Raw genomic sequence first — 21,544 nt, 5'->3', positions numbered from 1 at the left:
GATGATTGGTAACGGAATCAACAGCATAAAACCCTGATCGGGACATGCCAAGAAATAATGTGACAGAAGACATTTCCTGCTGAGTTTTATTTTCCATAATGTGAAATAGTCTTCTTATAAACATATAAACAGCATGGAATCTGAACATCTGTACAACTGTTGATTAACAAAAGGTTTGGAGTGCTTTTTTTTTACACCTAAGCCGTTCAACGACAAATGTTTTACTTGTTCATCCTCGCTAAAAACAACTTGCACACTGACAACAAACAAGTCTTACAGGCACCAAAAAGCAGGTATCCGAATGAATGCTGACTGTATCGATATAAGATGCGATACAAACCTTCATTCAAATACTCCTCTGGCACTCAAGCCAAACAAAAAAATGTCAAGTTAGGATATTCCCAAGTGTATTTACTGGCTGTAAAAAATACACACATGTAGTATATTTCAACTTGTGGAAGCCATGATTATAATACAGGTATGTAAACATATGTTAAGTGTTGAGACTTGAACTGTTTGAAAATAGAAGTAAAAAGAAAATACAATCCATTCTTGAGCAACCCATTGAAAGCCACTGAGTCCAAAAAATAGTCCAATGAAAAGAGACTTAGTACCTCAAATGTAGTCGTCATCCACAGGTTCTCCAGGTGTGTCACAGTGATGCAGGAAGACCACCACCACTCTCTGGAACACTCCTCTTTTGCCCTGACGGCGCTCAGAAATCTCTTCGCCGATGGTCTCCATGCAGATGTCGGCTGACAGCTGACCTTTGCGGCGTGGAGCATAAATGGTGGCTGACGAAACAAAACAAGAGAGGGTTCTAGTCGCTCATTAAATGTAGTTTGTATGTTTAGTAGTGCTGTCGAATGATTATTTCTTAAATCAGATTAATCACAGTGCATTTCTGAGTTTGGATTGATCATGATTAATCACCGGCTATTAAACACTTGCATGATTTAAAAAAAATAAAAAAAATAAAATAAAATAAAAGAGCCCAATATTTGGACACAAATGCAATTTTGTTGTCAGAATGTCACACAGGAAACATTTTTAAGTGTTTTACTTGAATGCATTAAAAAATATCTCCACAAAATGTACTGTTTATAACACCCAGTCAGGGTTTATTTTGAAGCAAGGTTTGCCAGCAAGCACAACAGTCGGGATTCTCTTCACTCATTTTTACACTGACGTACAGTGCATTCGGAAAGTATTCACAGCGCTTCACTTTTTCCACATTTTGTTTTGTTAAAGCCTTATTCCATAATTGAATACATCCTTTTTGCCCTCAGAATTATACACACAACACCCTTTAAGGACAATGTGAAAACCTTTTTTTAGAGCTTTTTGCAAATTTGATAAAATAAAAAACTAAGAAAACACATGTACATAAGTATTCACAGCCTATGCCTAATGCCCAATACTTCAATTAATGCACATTTGACAGCAATTACAGCCTCAAATATTTTTGAATAAGATGTATTCTATTGCGGAATAAGGCTGTTGCGTAACCAAATGTGGAAAAAAGTGACGCGCTTTGAATACTTGAATTGATCACTGTCTAAATGACAACCCCCAGCCTTAGAGGTAACCATTTGAAGTTAAAAGAGCACGTAAGGTAAAAATAAATTGCATGATTAATCTGCATATATACATGATCAATGCAATTCTTTTGTGTGATAAATCACATGAGATAACTTGTTATATCTGACAGCCCTAATGTTTACATATGGAAACACTTACTGCTTTCGTCGTCCTCAAAGTCGTACCGGGCGTAGCTGTTGGGCTCTGCTGCTCTCAGAGTTCTGAGCCAAGGGAAGTCTGTTATCATGCTGTAGGGGGCGCCATCTAACAATCCTGACAATGGCAGAAGTTTTAAGTTAGCTCCAAACACCTGCAGCTTTCACGCTGCAAGATCAACATTATGCATTGATAATTAATGTAAGCATGTAAACATGAGGAAATGTGAATGTTTTACCTTCTAGTGTATAAATGTCTCGACCCCATGGGTATTTAGGATACTTCTTCACATCCTCTTCTGTCCTGGTGGACTCTGGGAAGAACTCATACTTGATCAACTCCCTGCAAGATACAATTCGAGAATATACCTATTTCAAGTTTGAATTGTATCATATTATAAATAAGTTAAGTTAAAGTACCAATGATTGTCACACACACACGAGGTGTGGCGAAATTATTCTTTGCATTTGACCCATCACCCTTGATCCCCCCCTGGGAGGTGAAGGGAGCTGTGAGCAGCAGCGGTGGCCGCGCCCGGGAATCATATGATAGTTAAATGTAATTCACATTGGTTTCTGCAAGAAAAACTATATTTTTCTCCATAAAATGTGTTTTGTATTAATATATCCATGTGTCTGGAACATATTTAACCACATTTGACTGTCATTTCCCTGGTATTTGGCATGTAATTAAGTGAACAAAAAAAGGATAAAATAAAACTGGACGGCACACAAATAAGGACGTAAGAATATTTCATATCACAGTTATTGCGATCAAAATTATCACTCTATTGTTAAAAGTCCTCTAAAAGTATGTATACACACACTGATATCCTTTAACTATATTTTATTTAAAGGGGCCCCAATATGCAAAACCAACTTTTTTACATGATGGTACCTGGTTATGTGTCTTTGAGATCTGCATAAATCCCAAAAATTACAAATCAGACCGTCAAAGCATTGCAGCGGTATTTATAAAAAAAAAAAAAATTTCTTTCTCACTTCCTCCAAAGGGTCCGGTTGAAATTTGCCTCTCTTGTGATGTTTTTGCGATATGTGATGTCAGCGGATTATTCATATATGGTAGACATTTACCCAAATATCCTTGCGTGACTCAGCCAAGTCAAATTTATGTAAAATCGGCTTTGCTACAGTATCAGTTGAAAGAAAATGCTCTGTTTGTTTTAACCAGCACACAAACTTCCAGCCTCATCTCGAGAAAGAAAATGCCTTACTTTTAACTTTTATGATTCGTTGGCTTGCACATCCAACTCAGCCGAAGTCTTTCTTCGTGTGTGCAATGCACTTCAAAGAGTTCTGCTTAAGAAACACATTATTTTGGAATGTGTTGTGTTCCGAGTTATTTTCAAAACACTTGGGGTGTTAATGCTTTTCAAATAATATGTCTACTCTGCAGCTTTTCTTTATTCTCTGCTTAAAATGCCACAAAATATTAAAGATTGGGAGTAGTACAATTGGTCAGACAGATGTAATTTGCTTCTCGATTACAGTACAAGTGCCCTTGAGCTATGTACCAAATGCAAAGGCTTCCCTAATAAACAAAGACATTGAAACACTCTAGCTTAGTTGAACTATCGTTTAAAACCACGAAGGGACACTACTCACTGGCTGATGTTGGCTATGGTGTCCATCCAGCTCCGAATGCGGACCTTGTTGCGTATATTTGGAGGGTTGCTGAATTCGTGAACTATGGCGATGTGATAGGGATAAGGACCCTGGAAGAGCTGACGTTCCAATGCTACAGAGTCAATCTAAAGTAGCAGAGAAACTTAATCAAGCATAGGTTGAAGTACAATATAGCATTTTAAAACAGTGTTTCCCAGCCTTTGAGCTAAGGCACACACATCATTGTGTATTTTAATGTATTTATTTAGAAAAAAATAAAAACACTGTACCAACCTGGTGCATAGGACGCATATAGATGATGCGGTTGCGCTCAGGAGGGATTCTCAGTATCTGATCCAGGACCTGTTCCATGTTCAGCTTCTTGCATTGCGCATAGTCAAACCTGTTTACAATGGGCGCAGTTTCCACCCGCAGCTGCTTTAACACCCGACATCTTGTAGCTTTAAACAAGGTCGAGAAAGAAAGAAGAGAGAATAAACATGACACAATCAATCAGGCTGGCTACATTAAAAATATTCAGAGGACCACAATAAGAAATACCGGTATTTTAATCCCTACTTTTGAAAGACATCTAAAATGACAGCAGTAAATTGTGAGAAGGCTTATTTTTTGTATTCAGTGGTCACCTACAGTTTGCTGCTTACAACAACTATGTGAACAAACAAAAATAGCAAGACAAACCTTTTAAAAAGGTCAGAAGAAATAAAGAACATTTGTAAAAGTAGACTTTGAACATATACCAAATTGAATAATAAGACTATTAAATGGATACTGGAAAATGGATAGTTAGGGCACTGAATTGATAGCAACTGGACTGGACTGAATCTGTTTTAGAACAGACCTAGTCTGATTAGTCAGACCTATGTAAGACCTATCACAATTTCCCCTTTAGACCTTGTGTTAGCCCCTTTTCCCTCTGTTTTGCACGTTCACATACAGTAAAGCAAGTGAGGTGCCAATTATTTTGTAAGGTTAAAGGGGAACTGCACGTTTTTTGGGTAATTGCCTATCATTCACAATCCTAATGTGAGACAAGCACACATATGTTTTTCTTTTTTATGCATTGTAACTCATAAATAGACGCTAGCTAAAGTCAGCTAACAAAAGGGCAATGGGATTTGCTCTATTCTGCCTTTAAAGCGCTGTAAAAACATCCAAAAGCCTCCATCGATGTTTTATATACATACTTTAAGTATATACAGTAAGTACTGTAGTGACAGGCACATTCATAATAACAGGTAATATGTACGTATTTTTATCATTACCGGAATATTTTGGTGGCAAACTAATTTCACAACAATATCTACTAAAATCATGGCAGACTTCATGACAGACGAAGACAACTACTTTGGGACAAATGATGATCGAGAACATTACATTTTTTAGCCTAAGTATACAGAGGATGAGCTAATGTTTGTTCTCACTAAGATGCTGACTGATATCTTCCCGTTTAGATGAAGGATTAATCATAATCCTCCTGCAGGTAAAAAAATAAAAATTAAAAATAAAGCAGACGAGCGTCTTTTCGTGTCTTTCGCACCATCTCCAGGTTTAAGTCGGATTTCAAAGTTGACCAACCTTTTTGGTTTATGGCCACAACGTTCTACTATACTAGTGAGAAAATAATTTATAATTTAGAATTAACTTTTACCAACTCAGAGGAGATGCAGTAGTTCACCGACTCCATATGTCACGAGCTGTCAATATAGTGATATATTACAAATTCATTCATGTTTATATTATACTTAAGTTAATCAGAGAACACTTACATGGAGAATAACTTAGTTGTAATCGCCCATGCGTGTCAAAAATTGCACGCTCGCGTGTCTGCCGGTGGATGAAATGAAACCAAAACTCTTAAGTAAATAACTTCATGTTAAAAATAAGGTCAAAACAATGAAATGTTGTTGCACATTAATGTACGTGTATGAGACGTGACGGAAAGTCAGGAAAGCAGACATTTGCTCTGATCTCTTTTACTGAGTTTAACATGCAGTTGTTACAAATATAAACATTCATTTGTTAAATGTGTTTTCTTAAACCAATATTGGTTACATATTAAATGATAAATAAATGATAAATGAGTTGTACTTGTATAGCGCTTTTCTACCTTCAAGGTACTCAAAGCGCTTTGACACTACTTCCACATTTACCCATTCACACACACATTCACACACTAATGGAGGGAGCTGCCATGCAAGGCGCCAACCAGCACCCATCAGGAGCAAGGGTGAAGTGTCTTGCTCAGGACACAACGGACGTGACGAGGTTGGTACTAGGTGGGATTTGAACCGGGGACCCTCGGGTTGCGCACGGCCACTCTACCACTGCGCCACGCCGTCTGGCACAGTAATTGATTGGACTTTTTAACAATTTCAACATTACTTATTGGTCACAAAATTGTATTAGCTCCAACATTTTATACATGACTGATGTATTATCTTAGTAATAATACAGACTGTATCTCTTCGATAGTGTTTAAAAATTATAAAATATTTTATTATAAAGACACTTTTTGTCGTTTGAATACCAATCTTAATAATGTTTTTAAATGAAAATATCAGGCATTTATGTGAGCACCCTTTGAGGAAAAGAAATACGAACTTTTCTATCAACACTATAAGTTATTTTTTGTTTCGATCCTATTTGTTTGATATTTATTGGGTTTGCATAAATCACCCAAGGAACATTTGTTAATTTTAGAGAGTTCCAATCGGACATGTTTTCAAGGGACACATTCCAGGTGTTGGGGCAGCATGGTTAAAGATGGGTTAGTGCGTCTGGCTCACAATACGAAAGTCTTGAGTAGTCCTGAGTTCAGGATCTTTCTGTGTGAAGTTTGCATGTTCTCCCCGTGACTGTGTGGGTTCCCTCCGGGGACTCCGGCTTCCTCCCACTTCCAAAAACATGCACCTACGAATAGGTTGATTGGCAACACTAAATTGGCCCTGGTGTTTGAATGTGAGTGTGAATGTTGTCTGTCTATATGTGTTGGCCCTGCGATGAGGGGGCAACTTGTCCAAGGTGTACACCACCTTCCGCCCGATTGTAGCTGAGATAGGCTCCAGCACCCCCCGCCCCCCCTAAGGGAATAAGCGGTAGAAATGGATGGATGGATGGAGATTCCAGATGTTGTGTTTCGTTGCGCTGAGAAGCCACAGATGTATAGATATTGGTCGATTGTTGATAAGAAAACAAAGTCTGAATGTCATTAAAAAAATTAGCTTAATATATTGACATTCGTCCTTCTACTCCCGTCCTTACATGTTACAAAATTTCGTTAAACGCAAAAGTGATATTTTCAGGCAGATTGCTGCCTTTTTGCTGACATTTCACATGCCCGAAATATCTTAACCTGAGTTCTTTTCTCAACATTTTTAGGTGAGATTAAAAAAAAGACGAATTTAGCATTTTTTTAAAAACCACTACGCCTTAGCTCTCTGATTAATGCTGTGACGGCGATGGGCTCTATCAAATGGATGCACTATAATTTAATCTGTCGCTCAGGCAAGAACAAAATCAAACAAAAATAGAGAGTAAAAAAGAGTGACCCTAATTTTACTGCTCTTATCAAAGTCTTACAACAGATTTAACATTCAATGTGTGTGTGCATTACCATGGATGAACATCATCTTTGGACAGTCTTTCAGGATCAGGTCGGTGATTCCACAGTTAGTCAGAGTGATGCCCACCAAGTTCTTACTTTTCAGAGACAAAACCTGAAAAGGTATTAAAAACATGTAATAGGTAAAACACCTGTTTGCATTGTGCGTATTGTATCTTTTTATACTTTAAACTGGGAAAAACACACATGTATCTTTTTATACTTTAAACTAGGAAAAACACACAAAGGTTGCTGCTGTGTTAAAACTTTCCCTCTTGTAAAGTGGACCTGGGCTAACAAGATGGGTTTTGCAATAAACACAAACAATGCCTGTATCAACTTTTTTTTTTTTAAGTATTTACATTTCTTCTTCTCCATTTACTAACAAATGAGTATTTGTCGGTAGGAAAAGAGACACAGAATGGATTTGTGTGTTGTAGCATGAATGCTGCAATGTTTTCATTAACTAAGTTGACTTGTATTAATAAATATCGAGTCGGCTGCATGTTTTATAACAATTACATAGTGCATTTTGATACAGTATTACTAAATCATGTTGAAAACAGGAGATCGATTGCAAAAACTATACTTATTATACCATCGTATATTTTTTAAAATCTTATATTATTGTATATTTTTATTTTACATTATATATATATTATATATAATTTATAAGCATATTGCCTGACAACAATGTGGTACCTCAGAAAATGAATGCCGCAGGCCTCGACTAACAACTTTTTTGGAATATGACCTGTCTCTTCACTAATTAATATACTTTATATTGCGTATTACAAGCCTCACCACTGCTGTTTAGCGTAATGAATGTCACAATGAATTCTGTAAAATCCGCCCAAAACATCCCAGTTTTGCTTGCAAGCATTAGCTAGAGATAGACATAACTTTGATTTTTCCAAACATGGGAAGGAAGAAAGCAAGTGTAAAGGACAGTGCTGAGAAGAAGAATGGGATGCTATTTATTGAATTGGAGAAAAAGTCAAAAACGAAACAGAGCGTGTAGCTAGCTAACTTGGTAAAGTAGTTGTCGCAAAGCACTACTAGCCTGAACCATGCTAAAGCAGAATGAGCCAATAACGGCAGTCAAGGATGTTAAAATAATATGGAACGGTGAACAATAATCCATGAAAATATGAAAAAGCTGCTCATGGTATGTTTGACGGAGAAGCAGCTTGTTGTTTTTTATTCTAATGTACAGTTGATATTGTCTCTTAAACCATTTCTGACGTTTCTTGAATGTTTTATCAACATCTGGCCACAGCTTTTTGGGTTATGTTGTTGATTTACTAAATACCTGACAAACAAACCCCGGCAAAGTTTGTTACCTTCTGGCAGAGGTAACAAGTTAAGTTCTGTAAGTGTGGTTACCTGTACATGGTCATCTTCTGTTACTGGGTCTGAAGTACTGGTTGATTTGTCAGCCATTCTTTTCCTCCGCGACGTTAAACGAGGCCTGGCTTTTGGAAGATCAACTGTACATGTAAACATAAGTGTTAAGATTAATATTTTTACTCAAGGACATCATTGTCTTCGTTGTTTACTTGGGAACTATTACAAATTGTTCCAATAGAGAACATCTACCATATTTTTGTTACCATTGGACGCACTGGATTGATTATAAGGCACACTGCCAATGAGTGGAAAAAGGGAAGCGCTGTGAATACTTTCCGGATGCACTGTATGTCTAGCTTGTGTGCTATTGTGTGTTTAGCTGTTGTGTGGCTGCTAGCTCCTAGTAGCTTATAGCCTACTATGTGTACCTTTTGTAAATAACTTGACTAAGATACAAAAAAAATAATTGTGTGCTTATTGGAGGAAATTTATATGTTAACCGGCTGTCCAGCTTTGCACAAGTAATCACACTGCAGGACTTCTTGTATTAGCCATATTACAAGCAACCCTTTAACATCCCATACTTGTTTTTTTGCTGATATTGAACCAATGTCTCTATCGGATCAGGGCATCCTTACTTTCGAGAAAGGAAAGGATTTTCCCCAATCATTTGTAAATTGACTTTACCTGTCTCAGGTACCAGGGACACAGAGGACATGCGAGTGCAAGATCGGGTCAAAGGTCGTCTGGGAACGGCATCCTCATTTCTGTCCAGACCTCGCTTAGAACTTGAACGATGAGCAACAGGCAGCATTCTTCTGTCGTCCTGACCAGACTGTTGATGTGAAGTCTGATTTGAAGTGGAATTGATGGTTGGATGTTCCACACCAGCACTACCAGAGGTCTGCCTTAAACCAGCTTCCCTTGTGCTACAGTCATCTGTCCGTGTTGCAGGGTGGCTTTCTTTGCTTTCATTAGTCCTACCCCTTCCCGTGGTGCTGTCATTGGATGTGATTCCTCTTTGGGTACTCCCAGTACCCACATCCTCATTTCCAGGGCCAACCCGGCCCACACATTCATTCATTGGCCTCTGTGCTGTCCCACTGAGACAAGAACCCTGCACATTGTTACTGTTTGATGCTGGCCTTGCTGAGGTCTCTGCTCCCACCGTGTTGACTCCTTTACTGATCGTCTTCCGGCTGTTCTCAGACGCAGCTTTCATGTCTGCCTTGATCTGTTCACTGGTCACCTGACAACTCTTTTCACAGCTGCCCTCTGATGCAGGAGGCTTCCGATCACAATTCACTGAGACTGTCGCTGATGAAGGCACATTGTTGCTCCTTCGCAGAGGAGTCTTCCCTTTGCCTGGAAACACACAAACACCGATCGATTAAAGTCAGGGTAAATTATGTTTTATAATCAATTTATTTTTCACACGGTGAGAGAAATAATTATTCAATCATCTGCTCATTTTGCACATTACAGTTATCTATCTCCCTGATAAAGAGTTCATAATTTTTGTTACCATTACATTATGTTTTATTCCTACAGCGCAACAAAGAGGGTTTATAAGGAAGCAGGCTCTGAACCTTAATCCTACAGATGTGGAGCGGGAACTCGAGTATCAAATATTTAATTAGGCAAACAAATATAAATGAATACATAACAATTTGAAAAAAAATAAATTATTTCCCTAAATGTTCTGCTAAGATCCTGTTGTTTTTCTGTTAAATAAACCTACTATAACAATTGTAGGCTGTTATGTTTCTATGGCACAGGTGTCAAATGTATTTATCTCCGAAGGATGTTATGAAAATTAACATACAAAAAAATTAGCTTCCACAAATTAAGTGAAATAGTTGGCCTCAACATCCCTCTCATTTAACATTAACAACTCTACCTTTGGTTATCAATTTAAGAAAGAGGACACAGTGGTATCAATAAGATGCATTTCATTAACCTTCTCTCCCACCAAAAAAAGCAATAATTTAGATGCACATGACCACATAATACAACTATACATATGCATGATAATTAGGAGTTTTCCAATCCAATATCGGTGCGATACCACCAAAAAAACAAAACAAGTATAAGATGATATCGGCTTGCATGTAAAATGTCCAATGCAAGCACCGATACATACAGTCTTGCACCATGTTTACTAGTGCAAAGCTGGACAGCCAGTCAACATCTAATTGTCCTACAATTAACACAGAGGGTTGGTCTTTGTGCGTATTTTAGTCAAGTCATTACAAAATGTAAACATGTAATGCTATAGGCAACTAGGAGTTAACAGCTACACAAAAGCTAAGCACACAATAGCAGACAAGCTAGACATAAGTATTAAGTGTCCTTAATTGAACAATATTGCAGTACAAAACAGTACATTTGTCTATATAAAGAAGTATCCAATAATTATAGTTACATATTACTTACACATACAATGTCTCCAAGACAAGAAGTGTATTAGAAAGTATTCAGTAACAGATGTGTCCACATCAACCAATTTACTGAATCGTAAGCTGAACTTGACAAATTATTGTGGCCACTTAGTGTCACCAAAAACAAATTACCACTAGATTGCAACTTAAAGACAACATACATTTGTCAATAGATTTGTGTTTTTCATACCTCACTACATACCTCTCCAAGTTAATGCCCTCGTAAGCCCATTCCAGTCTTTTGCAAGTCTACAATCTTGTTTGTGAGGTCCATTGGGAGCTATAACGTCTTATTCACAGCGGTAAAGAGGTTTAAATCGAAAAGACTATTTCTGTGATAGACATCACCACAGATGAAGTTCAACTTGGTAGGATTACTTTGCCAAAGGGGCAGGAATAATTAGTGGGCTTTCCATTGGCACAATTAATCCTATTTGTTTATTTTTTTTTAAACACTCACCCCATATTAGTTACTATAAAACTAGCATAAAAGTGTGAGAATGTGTACATATTTATAAGACGGCAATCTTACCTAATTACCAGGGGATAAAATAATCTTACACACTATTGGTATTATGGACAGGTGTCTTTTATACAGGACAGGTAAAAAGTTGAAACAATTGTTTTTCATACAGGTAAAAGCTGAGATTAGAAGTACATTTATGGTATCCCCTGCAAAAATAAACCAGACCATTAAAGTATAGACTGTTAATTTTTTTGTCAGAAGGCAAATTTACAAAACTAGTGGGGGATCAAATCAATATTTCCCACGCTGTAACATAAACGTGTTTGTACCAACAACAAGCCCTTCCTGTTCTCAGCACGCTTGTGGTTCCACTCAGAGTAGAAGCCTCAATCACACAAGGAGCTTTCAGTAGAAAGTAGAAACGTTAATAAAGAGTCTCTGAGGACAAACATTCTTTGGACAGTCAATATTTTCTGTCCACAGCTCTAACTTGTCCAAAGTCCTTAATAATAAAAAGAAAAAATAACGGATTAAATTTATATATCGCTTTTCTAGACACTCAAAGCACTTTACAGGGAGCGCTTTAAGTCCTGAACTCAAATGGAATTCACACAGAGTTCATTTTAAATATGAATTTAAAGGTATTTTAAAAGCAAGTCAGTCCACATGTAATTCCCCTTGAAAGGTTTCTTACGTTTGTCATGTATGTTTTAACTGTTTTTAATGCGTATGTGGAATTGTTGTCTTCTAGGGACGAGAAATTAAATTTAGAGTGATAATAATATTTAACATGTGAAATGTATAAGCCGGTTTACTTGGTAAAAATATTGTCAAAAAAGTCACTTATTTGTATTATTTATACAACGATACTACATTCCATGATGGCTTTTGTTACTTTCAATGTAGCTTTCATTTGTTCCAAATTAAGCTGACCTCACACTTGTCACCGACGTATTACTCGACACCCAAAACCTTGCCTTTGCTTTTTCATGGCTAGCATGTACTTATTGTTATTGTCATTAACTAAAAATGCACTCGGCGAACAAAGATCTCCGCCAATGAACCACTAAGCAATGTTAGCGGCATTCTGCAATGCAGAGAAAAGCCACTCTGGCTACATTGCCAGGAACAATATGGCTGTGCTGTGGGGCACGGCATAGTGACAGTAATGCAGATCACCACTAAAATCTAATCACTTGTTCCTTACCCTATTTCGGACATTTCCTCATAGTTTGATCAAAATCCGCACATAAAGTTTTGAGCTATGTTGCTAGCTAACTAACACAGGCTATGTTCACCTGCAGGTCAAGTCTAAATTTTTACCCATATTTGACATAAGCCTCAGATTTTTTCACCAAAAATTATTTTTACAATTTTTTTGTATTTTTCCCCTACTTTTTAAAGAAACCAATGGCATACATAATATAAAACATTTTTTTTTTATTCACAAAATAGTAGTTTGAAATAACACTGCATTTTACTCTTAAAAAAATGATCATTTCAATAATGTTGTTCTTTTTAGAACAAACACACTTTTTATGCTATCATTTTCAAATAACTAATGTAAGAGCTTCTTTTAAGAAGCAATACATTCATCTTGAATAAAATACTTACGTTAACAAAAACATAGCATTGCATGCAAATAAAAATCTCAAACATTAAGATGAATAAAGTGCAAACTTAAAACTTCTGTCTTGAATAAAATACTTCTGTAAATAAATATATAGAATTATACATTGCATGCAAATAACTATTCATGTAAAACATTGAGAGGACTACAGTTTCAGTATGTGAATAAACATAGGCTTTTTCATTGACACATCGTGGAAGTGTGCAGAGCGACTGCTTTAGTGATCGTTTTGCACTGCGCTTCTTTCTCTTCATTCATGACATCATCATACATACCTGGTTTAAATTATTAGACCACAGTAAGATGCTTTTCAGCCAGAGTTTGTTTGTTGTTGCGGTCTTGCTTGCCTCTACACTGTTGCATTTCCCGCACTCAACTAGAGCAGGGGTGTCAAACTCAAATACAGAGTGGGCCAAAAATTTAAAACCGAACAAAGCAGCGGGCCGAGGTTGAACAAATTAACCTTTTAATAGGGACCCAAACAAGTTTTGCATTGGATATTGAACAAGCAAGGCTTATATAACTTTATAGTGACATACAAAATCGAGTTTCAAATAATAATAATAATTAAAATATATCAATGGCATATCAAATAAAGTATAAAAAAAAATTGAATCCCTCTTTTCGGTGGCGGGGTTGAGGTGGATGGGGTTTGGTGATAGCGGGGGGTGTATATTGTAGCGTCCCGGAAGAGTTACTGCTGCAAGGGGTTGTGGGTATTTGTTCTGTTGTGTTTATGTTGTGTTACGGTGCGGATGTTCTCCCGAAATGTGTCATTCTTGTTTGGTGTGGGTTCACAGTGTGGCGCATATTTGTTACAGTGTTAAAGTTGTTTATACGGCCACCCTCAGTGTGACCTGTATGGCTGTTGACTAAGTATGCCTTGCATTCTCTTGTGTGTGAGTATAAGTTGCATATATTATGTGATTGGGCCGGCACGCTGTTTGTATGGAGGAAAAGTGGACATGGCGACAGGTTGTAGAGAACGCCAAATGCAGTGCCTTTAAGGCCCACCCCCAATATTGTTGTCCTGGATAAAATTCGGGAGGGACACTGTACTTAGGGAGTCTTCCGGGAAAACCACAGATGAAGTTCAACATGGCATTGTTTGCCCTTTTTTTTAAGGGCAAACAATGTCATCATTTGTCGCCAAAATACACAGTTGTGACAGTATATATTGGACGAATAAGCAGAAAACAGGTGATATGAAGATTTTTTAAGAACTCAGTGTTCCAACACTTCAGGCTCCCACTGCTCAAGCACATGCTCTCCTTAACACGCATCAACAAAAACGCACCGCATTTTGGCAAGAGCAAAAATGCCTGCCCTTTCCCTGCTTAATCCCTCATGCAAAATAATTCAGAAAATGTTGACTCCGGTTGAACAAAATCCTTAAAAATTGCCACAAATGTGCCAGGAATAAATCCTACTAGAATTAGAGCCATGTTTACAGAAGCAAATGTATGCAACGTCATTTGCACATGGAGGCCACTCTAGGGACATCAAACCATCCATCCATTTTCTACCGCTTGTCCCTTTAGGGGTCGCGGGAGCGTACCTCAGCTGCATTCGGGCTGTAGGCGGGGTACACCCTGGACAAGTCGCTACCTCATCACAGGGCCAACACAGATAGACAGACAACATTCACACTCACATTCACACACTCTGGCCAATTTAGTGTTGCCAATCAACCTATCCCCAGGTGCATGTCTTTGGAGGTGGGAGGAAGCCGGAGTACCCAGAGGGAACCCACGCAGTCACGGGCAGAACATGCAAACTCCACACAGAAAGATCCCGAGTCCGAGATTGAACCCAGGACTGCTCAGGCATATAGAAAATCATCTTTTTTTTAGTAATGTGAAAGACTACGTAAAAAGATCAGATTAAGCAAAAAATCTGAATTAGACATCATACCCAGCAGTGCGAACATTGCCAAAGCGACAGATAACCACCCAGCGATTACCTTTTTACCGGGCGGAGGTAATAATCAATCAATTAATTTGCTGTTGACGGAAATCTGTCGTAGCGACTAAGAATTTTAAGCCAAGTACAAAGATGTTACCTTCTGTAAAAGAAACGGGTTGCTGTGAACAGGAAGCTGGACAATGTCTTGAAGTAAGACCTTCCTCTTCCTCACTCTCCGAATCAGAGTGGACCAGTGCAGGCTTTGGAATGGCAACACCAGTAGGTCCACACTGCTGAACCAAACCACTGGGACCTGATAAAGTATATAAAACAATAAATGTGCTCATGGAAATTATTGGTAAAATAAATATTATGGAAAATAACATGAACAATAATCAAACACGACTATACATTACATATCCACATAATAGTTTTTAATGCTAGGTAACTAAAAAAAGCAAACCTGCTTGTTCCTCATCATCCTCAGGATGTTGAGATGAACCATTAGGACAATTTGGACGTGTAACGACATCCTGTTCTGCTACTTTCACTTCAATTTGTTGCTCTGCCCCAACTTCCTCCTCTTCATTTTCTATTCCATTGACCTCTGCTGGTGCTGTAAAAACACACACAATTCATGTACTCAATTCTCACTGTTATTGGAACTTTGCTAAGTACATAACAACAGTTTGAATAAATACAGAACAGTGTTCTTTATTCAATCTGATGATGAAAACATTTTCAACAAGAACAACTTTAAAATTTTTTGGAAATGTAATAATTTTTTGGGAGAATGCCTTTGGGTGTACATAAGGATCAACTATACTGTAATGAACATTATAAAATGTACACATGTAGATGTACAGTATTCAAAAGTAAGGGTGTCTCGATACAACTTTTTTACTTCCAGAACAATACTTTGAGCCTTGATTATGGCTGATACAGATATAGATCCATTACAACACTACAAGGAATCATCCATATTTTGTATTTTTGTCGTGTTTAAAACTAGAAAATGTTTGTTTAAGTGAAACTAGTCAAACATAGAAGAATGGTGGGTATGAAAAATTGTAACGTATTTATTAGTAACTGTCTGAAATGAGCTTTTGTTGTCTTTAAATTAAAGCGCGACCCCAAGAGGGACATGCGGTAGAATATGGATAGATGGATGGATGGATGGATGGAGTGGTAATCGCTTTTGGCAACTCTTAGTGGTCACAATAACTCATAAAGTTAGAGTGGTTAGAGCATGGGTGTCAAACTCTGGCCCGCAGGCCAAAATTGGCCCGCCTTTTAATTTCATTTGGCCCTTGTAGCAATATCAAATTAACATTAGAGCTGGCCTGCCGGTATTATACACCGCATCCACCGCTAATACTTATACCTGCCAACACCCTCGAAAATCTCCCGGGGCAACCATTCTCCCGAATTTCTCCCGATTTCCACCCGGACAACAATATTGGGGGCGTGCCTTAAAGGTACAGCCTTTGACGTCCCATACAACCTGTCGTCACGTCCGCTTTTCCTCCTTTGAAACTTTGTGCCGGCACAGTCACGTAATATATGTAGCTTCTACACACACCTAAGTGAATGCAGGCCATACTTGGTCAACAGCCATAAAGGTCACACTGAGGGTGGCCGTATAAACACATTTAACACTGTTACAAAAATGCCCCACACTGTGAACCCACACCAAACAAGAATGACAAACACATCCAAACCGTAACACAACAGAACAAATACCCAGATCCCTTGCAGCACTAATTCTTCCAGGACACTACAATATCTGGCTTGGGCACATCAGATTAGATCAGTGTGTTGCAAACTGAGCAGTAAAAAGGCCTGAATCTTTGATTCATTCATTATTGTTATTTTATTTTCAAATGTATTATTAGCCTGTAGAAAAAGTTTATTTTGATATTTACCTCAGAAGGCTGCAAATGAAAAAGAGGCATTCAATTGTTATTAAAATTTTATTTTTGATATGCCATTGATATTTTTTTTATTATTATCATTATTATTTGAAACTCGATTTTGCATGTCACTATAAAGTTATATAAGTCTTGCTTGTTCAATATTCAATGCAAAACGTGTTTGGGTCCCTTTAAAAAGGTTAATTTGTTCAACCTTGGCCCGCATCTTTGTTCAGTTATAAATGTTGGCCCACTCTGTATTTGACTTTGACACCCCTGGGTTAGAGTGTCCGCCCTGAGATCGGTAGGTTGTGAGTTCAAACCCCGGCCGAGTCATACCAAAGACTATAAAAATGGGACCCATTGCCTCCCTGCTTGGCACTCAGCATCAAGGGTTGGAATTGGGGGTTAAATCACCATAAATGATTCCTGGGTACGGCACCGCTGCTTCCCTCACTTCCCAGAGGGTGATCAAGAGGATGGGTCAAATGCAGAGGACACATTTCACCACACTTAGTGTGTGTGTGACAATCTGTGGTACTTTAACTTTAAATGTTGTTACAATGTTGGATACTCGTCGGTATCATAGGTTTCATGCATTTGGCGTGAGCTAGTACACATTTTTGGATGCCTGTGAACGCTGTGTTTGCAACAGTAGCTACAATGTTATGTCAGAGTGTGGACGTACCGTACATTTAGTAAAGCTATCTGCCAGAGGGAAAGGAGCCCTCTGATTCAGACTAAGAGGGTTTAAAAGCTGGTGTCTGGAGCCTTGCAAGTTATTTATTCTCATTTAAAGACCTTCCACCTGTTCTGATGTCTAAAAATATTTAAATGTGTATTTGTTTATTTTACATAAGACTGCTTTTTGTCAAGATGAGCCAGATAAGATTGGATTAGCCGCTAAACTCTGATAGGAAAAGACAGCAAGCACCATCATGACTTTTCTACTTTGAGGGACCAAAAGAGAAGATAGGATAAAGCACTATTTTCATACAATTGTGGCATGTGCACAATAACACAGACGTGCGATTGGCAGTGACATAAATTTTCTAAAAGCAGATTTTTTTTAATGCAGCTCTGTATCGACTCGACAGTAGGCCGGTGTACCTAATGTTGTGACAGGTTAATCTATATGGTGTTTATTAAATTTTTGACCATATCTGGGGAAAAATACAGGTGATGTTCATCTTCAAGGTATTTAAATATTGTTTATTTTAAAAGATTAATTCTGATGGTTTGGAGGGGCAGGGAGTAGAGGGTTTAAATAGCAATCTATAGGGATCGTCTCTATAAACGAACATTTTTCAGACATACGCAGAAATGAGTTTATAAATGTGACAGTGGAGCAAAATTTAAGCAAAATGTATGCCAAAACTTACATGTTATCAAGGGAATGTTTCAAATGTAGATTTAAATAATCATAGGTCCCCTTTTAGGCTAATGACACAGTAAGTTGTGTGATGCAGACGCATTTGTTACTAGATAATAGGCTACTGTAATATACAACTATAATTATTTGATACTTGTTTATATTGACAAATCTGTTGTTTTAGACTTCAATATTGTTCAATTAAGGATGTTACATATATATCTTGCGTGTGTGCTAAAGTGCTGTGTATCTGATGGCTCCAAATATACTATATAGCCTACCATGTTTACCTTTTGTAAATGTCTTGACTAAAATACAAAAAAACCCGACAACCTTGTGTGCTTATTGGAGGACATTTAGATGTTAACTGGCGGTTCAGCTTTGCACAAGTGAACACGCTGCAGGACTACTTGCATCTAAAATTATATCACACATTTTACATGCCAGCCGATATATTCCCATACTTGTTTTTTTCCATATCTAAACAATATCAGTCTTCTGATGGCAAAACATTTTTTTCTGTTGAATTATTTCTGATGAGAATTATATATAAAGATATATCTGGAACATATTATATACACTCCGCTTACTATGTGGATACAGATGAAACATACCATTATGCTGCTGCTGCCTTTGGTTGTTGTTAACAGGTGGAAGGGGAGGAGAAGGAGGAAGATTGGCCTCATTATTGTGGTGGTGGTTGTTGTTGTTGTTGTTGTCATTGTTGGCGTTCTGGTTGCTGACCAGTGCAGAAGACACACCAATACCAGTTCCTGCACTCAGGCCCACTCTGGCACAGCCCTAACAGAAAAACATATGGTCAAGGAGACCATTAATAAGAACACCTAAAATGTTATTACCCCCCAAAATTAATCTTCATATTCATATTTTTAAACAAAGACAGTAGGTTAATGGTATTTACATGCCCTTTTATTTGTTTGTGCTTGCAGAAAGATTTGCCATGGCAAAATCTTGTATTTATTTATCTTTCAAAGCCTTTGCAGCCGCGGCCCCCCCATCATGGAGCTCCTGGTCCAATCGGCTCTTTAAGATAGTCTTCTCTCACCTTGTTCTTCCTTGCTCGGCCACATATGTTTTTACATACGTTTTATTACATGTAGTGGTACAGGAAAAAGTGAGTTTAATGTGGGTGTGGCTGACATTTTTAACCTGGTAAGCACTGTTTTTCAAATGTTTTTAAAAGAAAAGCACTTTGTGCAACATTTTTTATGTATAAAAAGTACCATACAAATAAAGTTTGACTCATTGATTCTTTTTGTCCTAATACATGCACATCGTCATCATTGAGATTGCACTTTAAACATGTGCGCGTCATAGATTTTTAAATATTTTAAACTCCACTATTTGCTGCCACACAGATCATGGCCCACCCACCCACTAACACTTTCATGTACGCAGCAATGCAGCAGCCGTGCGGAAACTATGTCAGTCAGTGTATTTAAAGTTCCAAGTCCACAATGCAATCTGAAATTTATAAACGTAACATAATATAAATCACATCTTTTTTTTAAATCAAATTAATGTTTGCGGCCCTACTGTGCAATTAAGTAACCATCATCTACTAAAATGTTATTATTATTTTGCAGAAAAGTAAACATATTTGCATCCTCTGAGGCAGGGTGAAAACTCTCAACATGGTCAATCAAATGTAATGCATGAAAATAATACATTTCATGTTTACAGTTATTTATTTCAGGTTTTACAATGAGACAGGTGTAATGAAAGTTGCCCTGCCGCTTTACTTTCCCATTAAATGTAACCAATCTTTTCAGCCTTTGTACTGCTTGGGCTCTGTGTGTTATGATGTAATTTGCACTCACTGGAATCAAAAAGGAAATTGTTTGCACAATTGGCAAATAGTTCCAAGAAATTCAAAGACTGAAAACAATTTCTCAACTTTTCAAGTAAGTGAACAAAATCAGTCTTCTTTTGAAAAAACTGGTTACCTTGGGTGGTTCTCGAAACATCTGGTCCAGACATATGAACTCTAAACTGGGAAGTGCTTCTATAAACTGGGCAAATGACTCCAATTTGATGGCGTGACAGCGAACCAGTGTCAGATCAACCAGTCGGCTCCATCTGGACTGATCTGACAACACAAAATATAAAACGGTTTACTGTAACAAACTAATGGACATCAATAACACGACATAAACCTGTATGTAAGACAGTCAGTCACTCTGGGATTTTGCTAGGTTTTGTGTTGCAGCCTAAATTGCCTGAATTTGAAGCATATTTTTTAGAAAGTTGCTGTAAAAGTTGCATTGTTTTGTAATTAATCTAAATAACATTGAATGAACTTGTGATTTTATAATTTGCTATCAATGTTTTACGTGTTCTTTGTAACCTTAAACTCAAAAAGTACAAGATTTAAACAAATATTGGAAAACAAACACAGTATTGATGTTTTACTCATTTTATACCACAAACTTAAGAGAAGACACTAAATGGCAGTAAAGGCACATAATCAGAGCGCATTGGCAAATTACTGTAATGTTTTAACTCACTATAACTAACCACGGTAATTATTATAATTATAAAAAAGAAACACCACCAGAAGCTTCCTCTTTGGTCGCTGTCTGCTCTGTTGTCCACAAGTTACAGATATTTTCTGTTTATGTTTTATGCTTGAAAAGTGTTTGTATCCAGCACATTTACCTACCCCTGCATGTTAAGAGCTTTTGTGAATTGTTGAGCGTGATCTATAGTACCAATATTTGTTGGTAAATGGGAAATGATGATAGGTTATCATCACACTTCATTGATTGAAACTTTTATTAGTAGATTGCACAGTTCAGTACATATTTCATACAATTGACCACTAAATGGTAACACCCGAATAAGTTTTTCAACTTGTTTAAGTCGGGGTCCACGTAAATCAATTCATATCTGTCATGTAAATGCTGCCTAATTGTAATGTCAGCAATGCAAATTAGAATATATTCTTAATTGTCTTACCCTGGCTAAAAAAATGCTAAATATGTCAAAACATGTAAACTAAGAAGTAAATGTTTATATAATACCCTGGCTAAATAAATGCTAAATATGTCAAAACATGTCAACTAAGAAGTAAATGTTTATATAATACTATACTTTTTATTACCCAAAAGGCTTAAAGCTGTAGACAGAAACAGGAAGTAGATCTAAACCACATGGGAGGACGACAATTGTGTCGTTTGAGCAATAAAGAGTTGATATATTGTTAACTGTTGCTGTTCCAGCTTCATGTACTCAAAAAACAAACAAGTTTTGATTAGACAGTTGACATGCATAAAAATTTAATTGGTGGATTTTGCGCTGATTGGGAAGTTGTAGGTATTGGACAAAGTTCCGATGTTGTAAATGATTTGCGTGACTTTGTTAAATGTGTGTAAATTGGTTAAATGTGTGTGAATTGGCACGATCGCAACATTACACATTCTTGCAAGGACTGATAACTGAAGTGTGTCAAGTCCCCAT

The 21,544-nt window shown here is 37.4% G+C and overlaps 1 protein-coding gene across 1 annotated transcript in view; it reads right to left on the bottom strand.

The window, feature by feature from the left end:
- Window positions 1-68: 68 nt before the first annotated feature.
- The window catches only part of fbxo38 (F-box protein 38), a 36,356-nt gene continuing 14,880 nt past the window's right edge, over window positions 69-21,544 (bottom strand). Inside the window, exons 10-21 of the mRNA XM_061901541.1 lie at window positions 20,032-20,174; window positions 18,679-18,865; window positions 15,243-15,395; window positions 14,937-15,092; window positions 9,025-9,702; window positions 8,374-8,477; window positions 7,000-7,102; window positions 3,657-3,823; window positions 3,363-3,508; window positions 1,976-2,079; window positions 1,741-1,854; window positions 69-794 (exon numbers count right to left, since the gene is read on the bottom strand). Of these exons, the coding sequence (XP_061757525.1) occupies window positions 616-794; window positions 1,741-1,854; window positions 1,976-2,079; window positions 3,363-3,508; window positions 3,657-3,823; window positions 7,000-7,102; window positions 8,374-8,477; window positions 9,025-9,702; window positions 14,937-15,092; window positions 15,243-15,395; window positions 18,679-18,865; window positions 20,032-20,174 (2,234 nt within the window). The 3' untranslated portion in view covers window positions 69-615. The remainder of the gene's footprint in view (window positions 795-1,740; window positions 1,855-1,975; window positions 2,080-3,362; window positions 3,509-3,656; window positions 3,824-6,999; window positions 7,103-8,373; window positions 8,478-9,024; window positions 9,703-14,936; window positions 15,093-15,242; window positions 15,396-18,678; window positions 18,866-20,031; window positions 20,175-21,544) is intronic.

Source organism: Nerophis ophidion, linkage group LG05, assembly GCF_033978795.1.
Source record: "Nerophis ophidion isolate RoL-2023_Sa linkage group LG05, RoL_Noph_v1.0, whole genome shotgun sequence".
In the NCBI taxonomy this organism is placed as follows: Eukaryota; Metazoa; Chordata; class Actinopteri; order Syngnathiformes; family Syngnathidae; genus Nerophis; species Nerophis ophidion.
The sequence above is the reverse complement of the archived record's forward strand: the minus strand, read 5'-3'. Positions and strand labels throughout refer to the sequence as shown.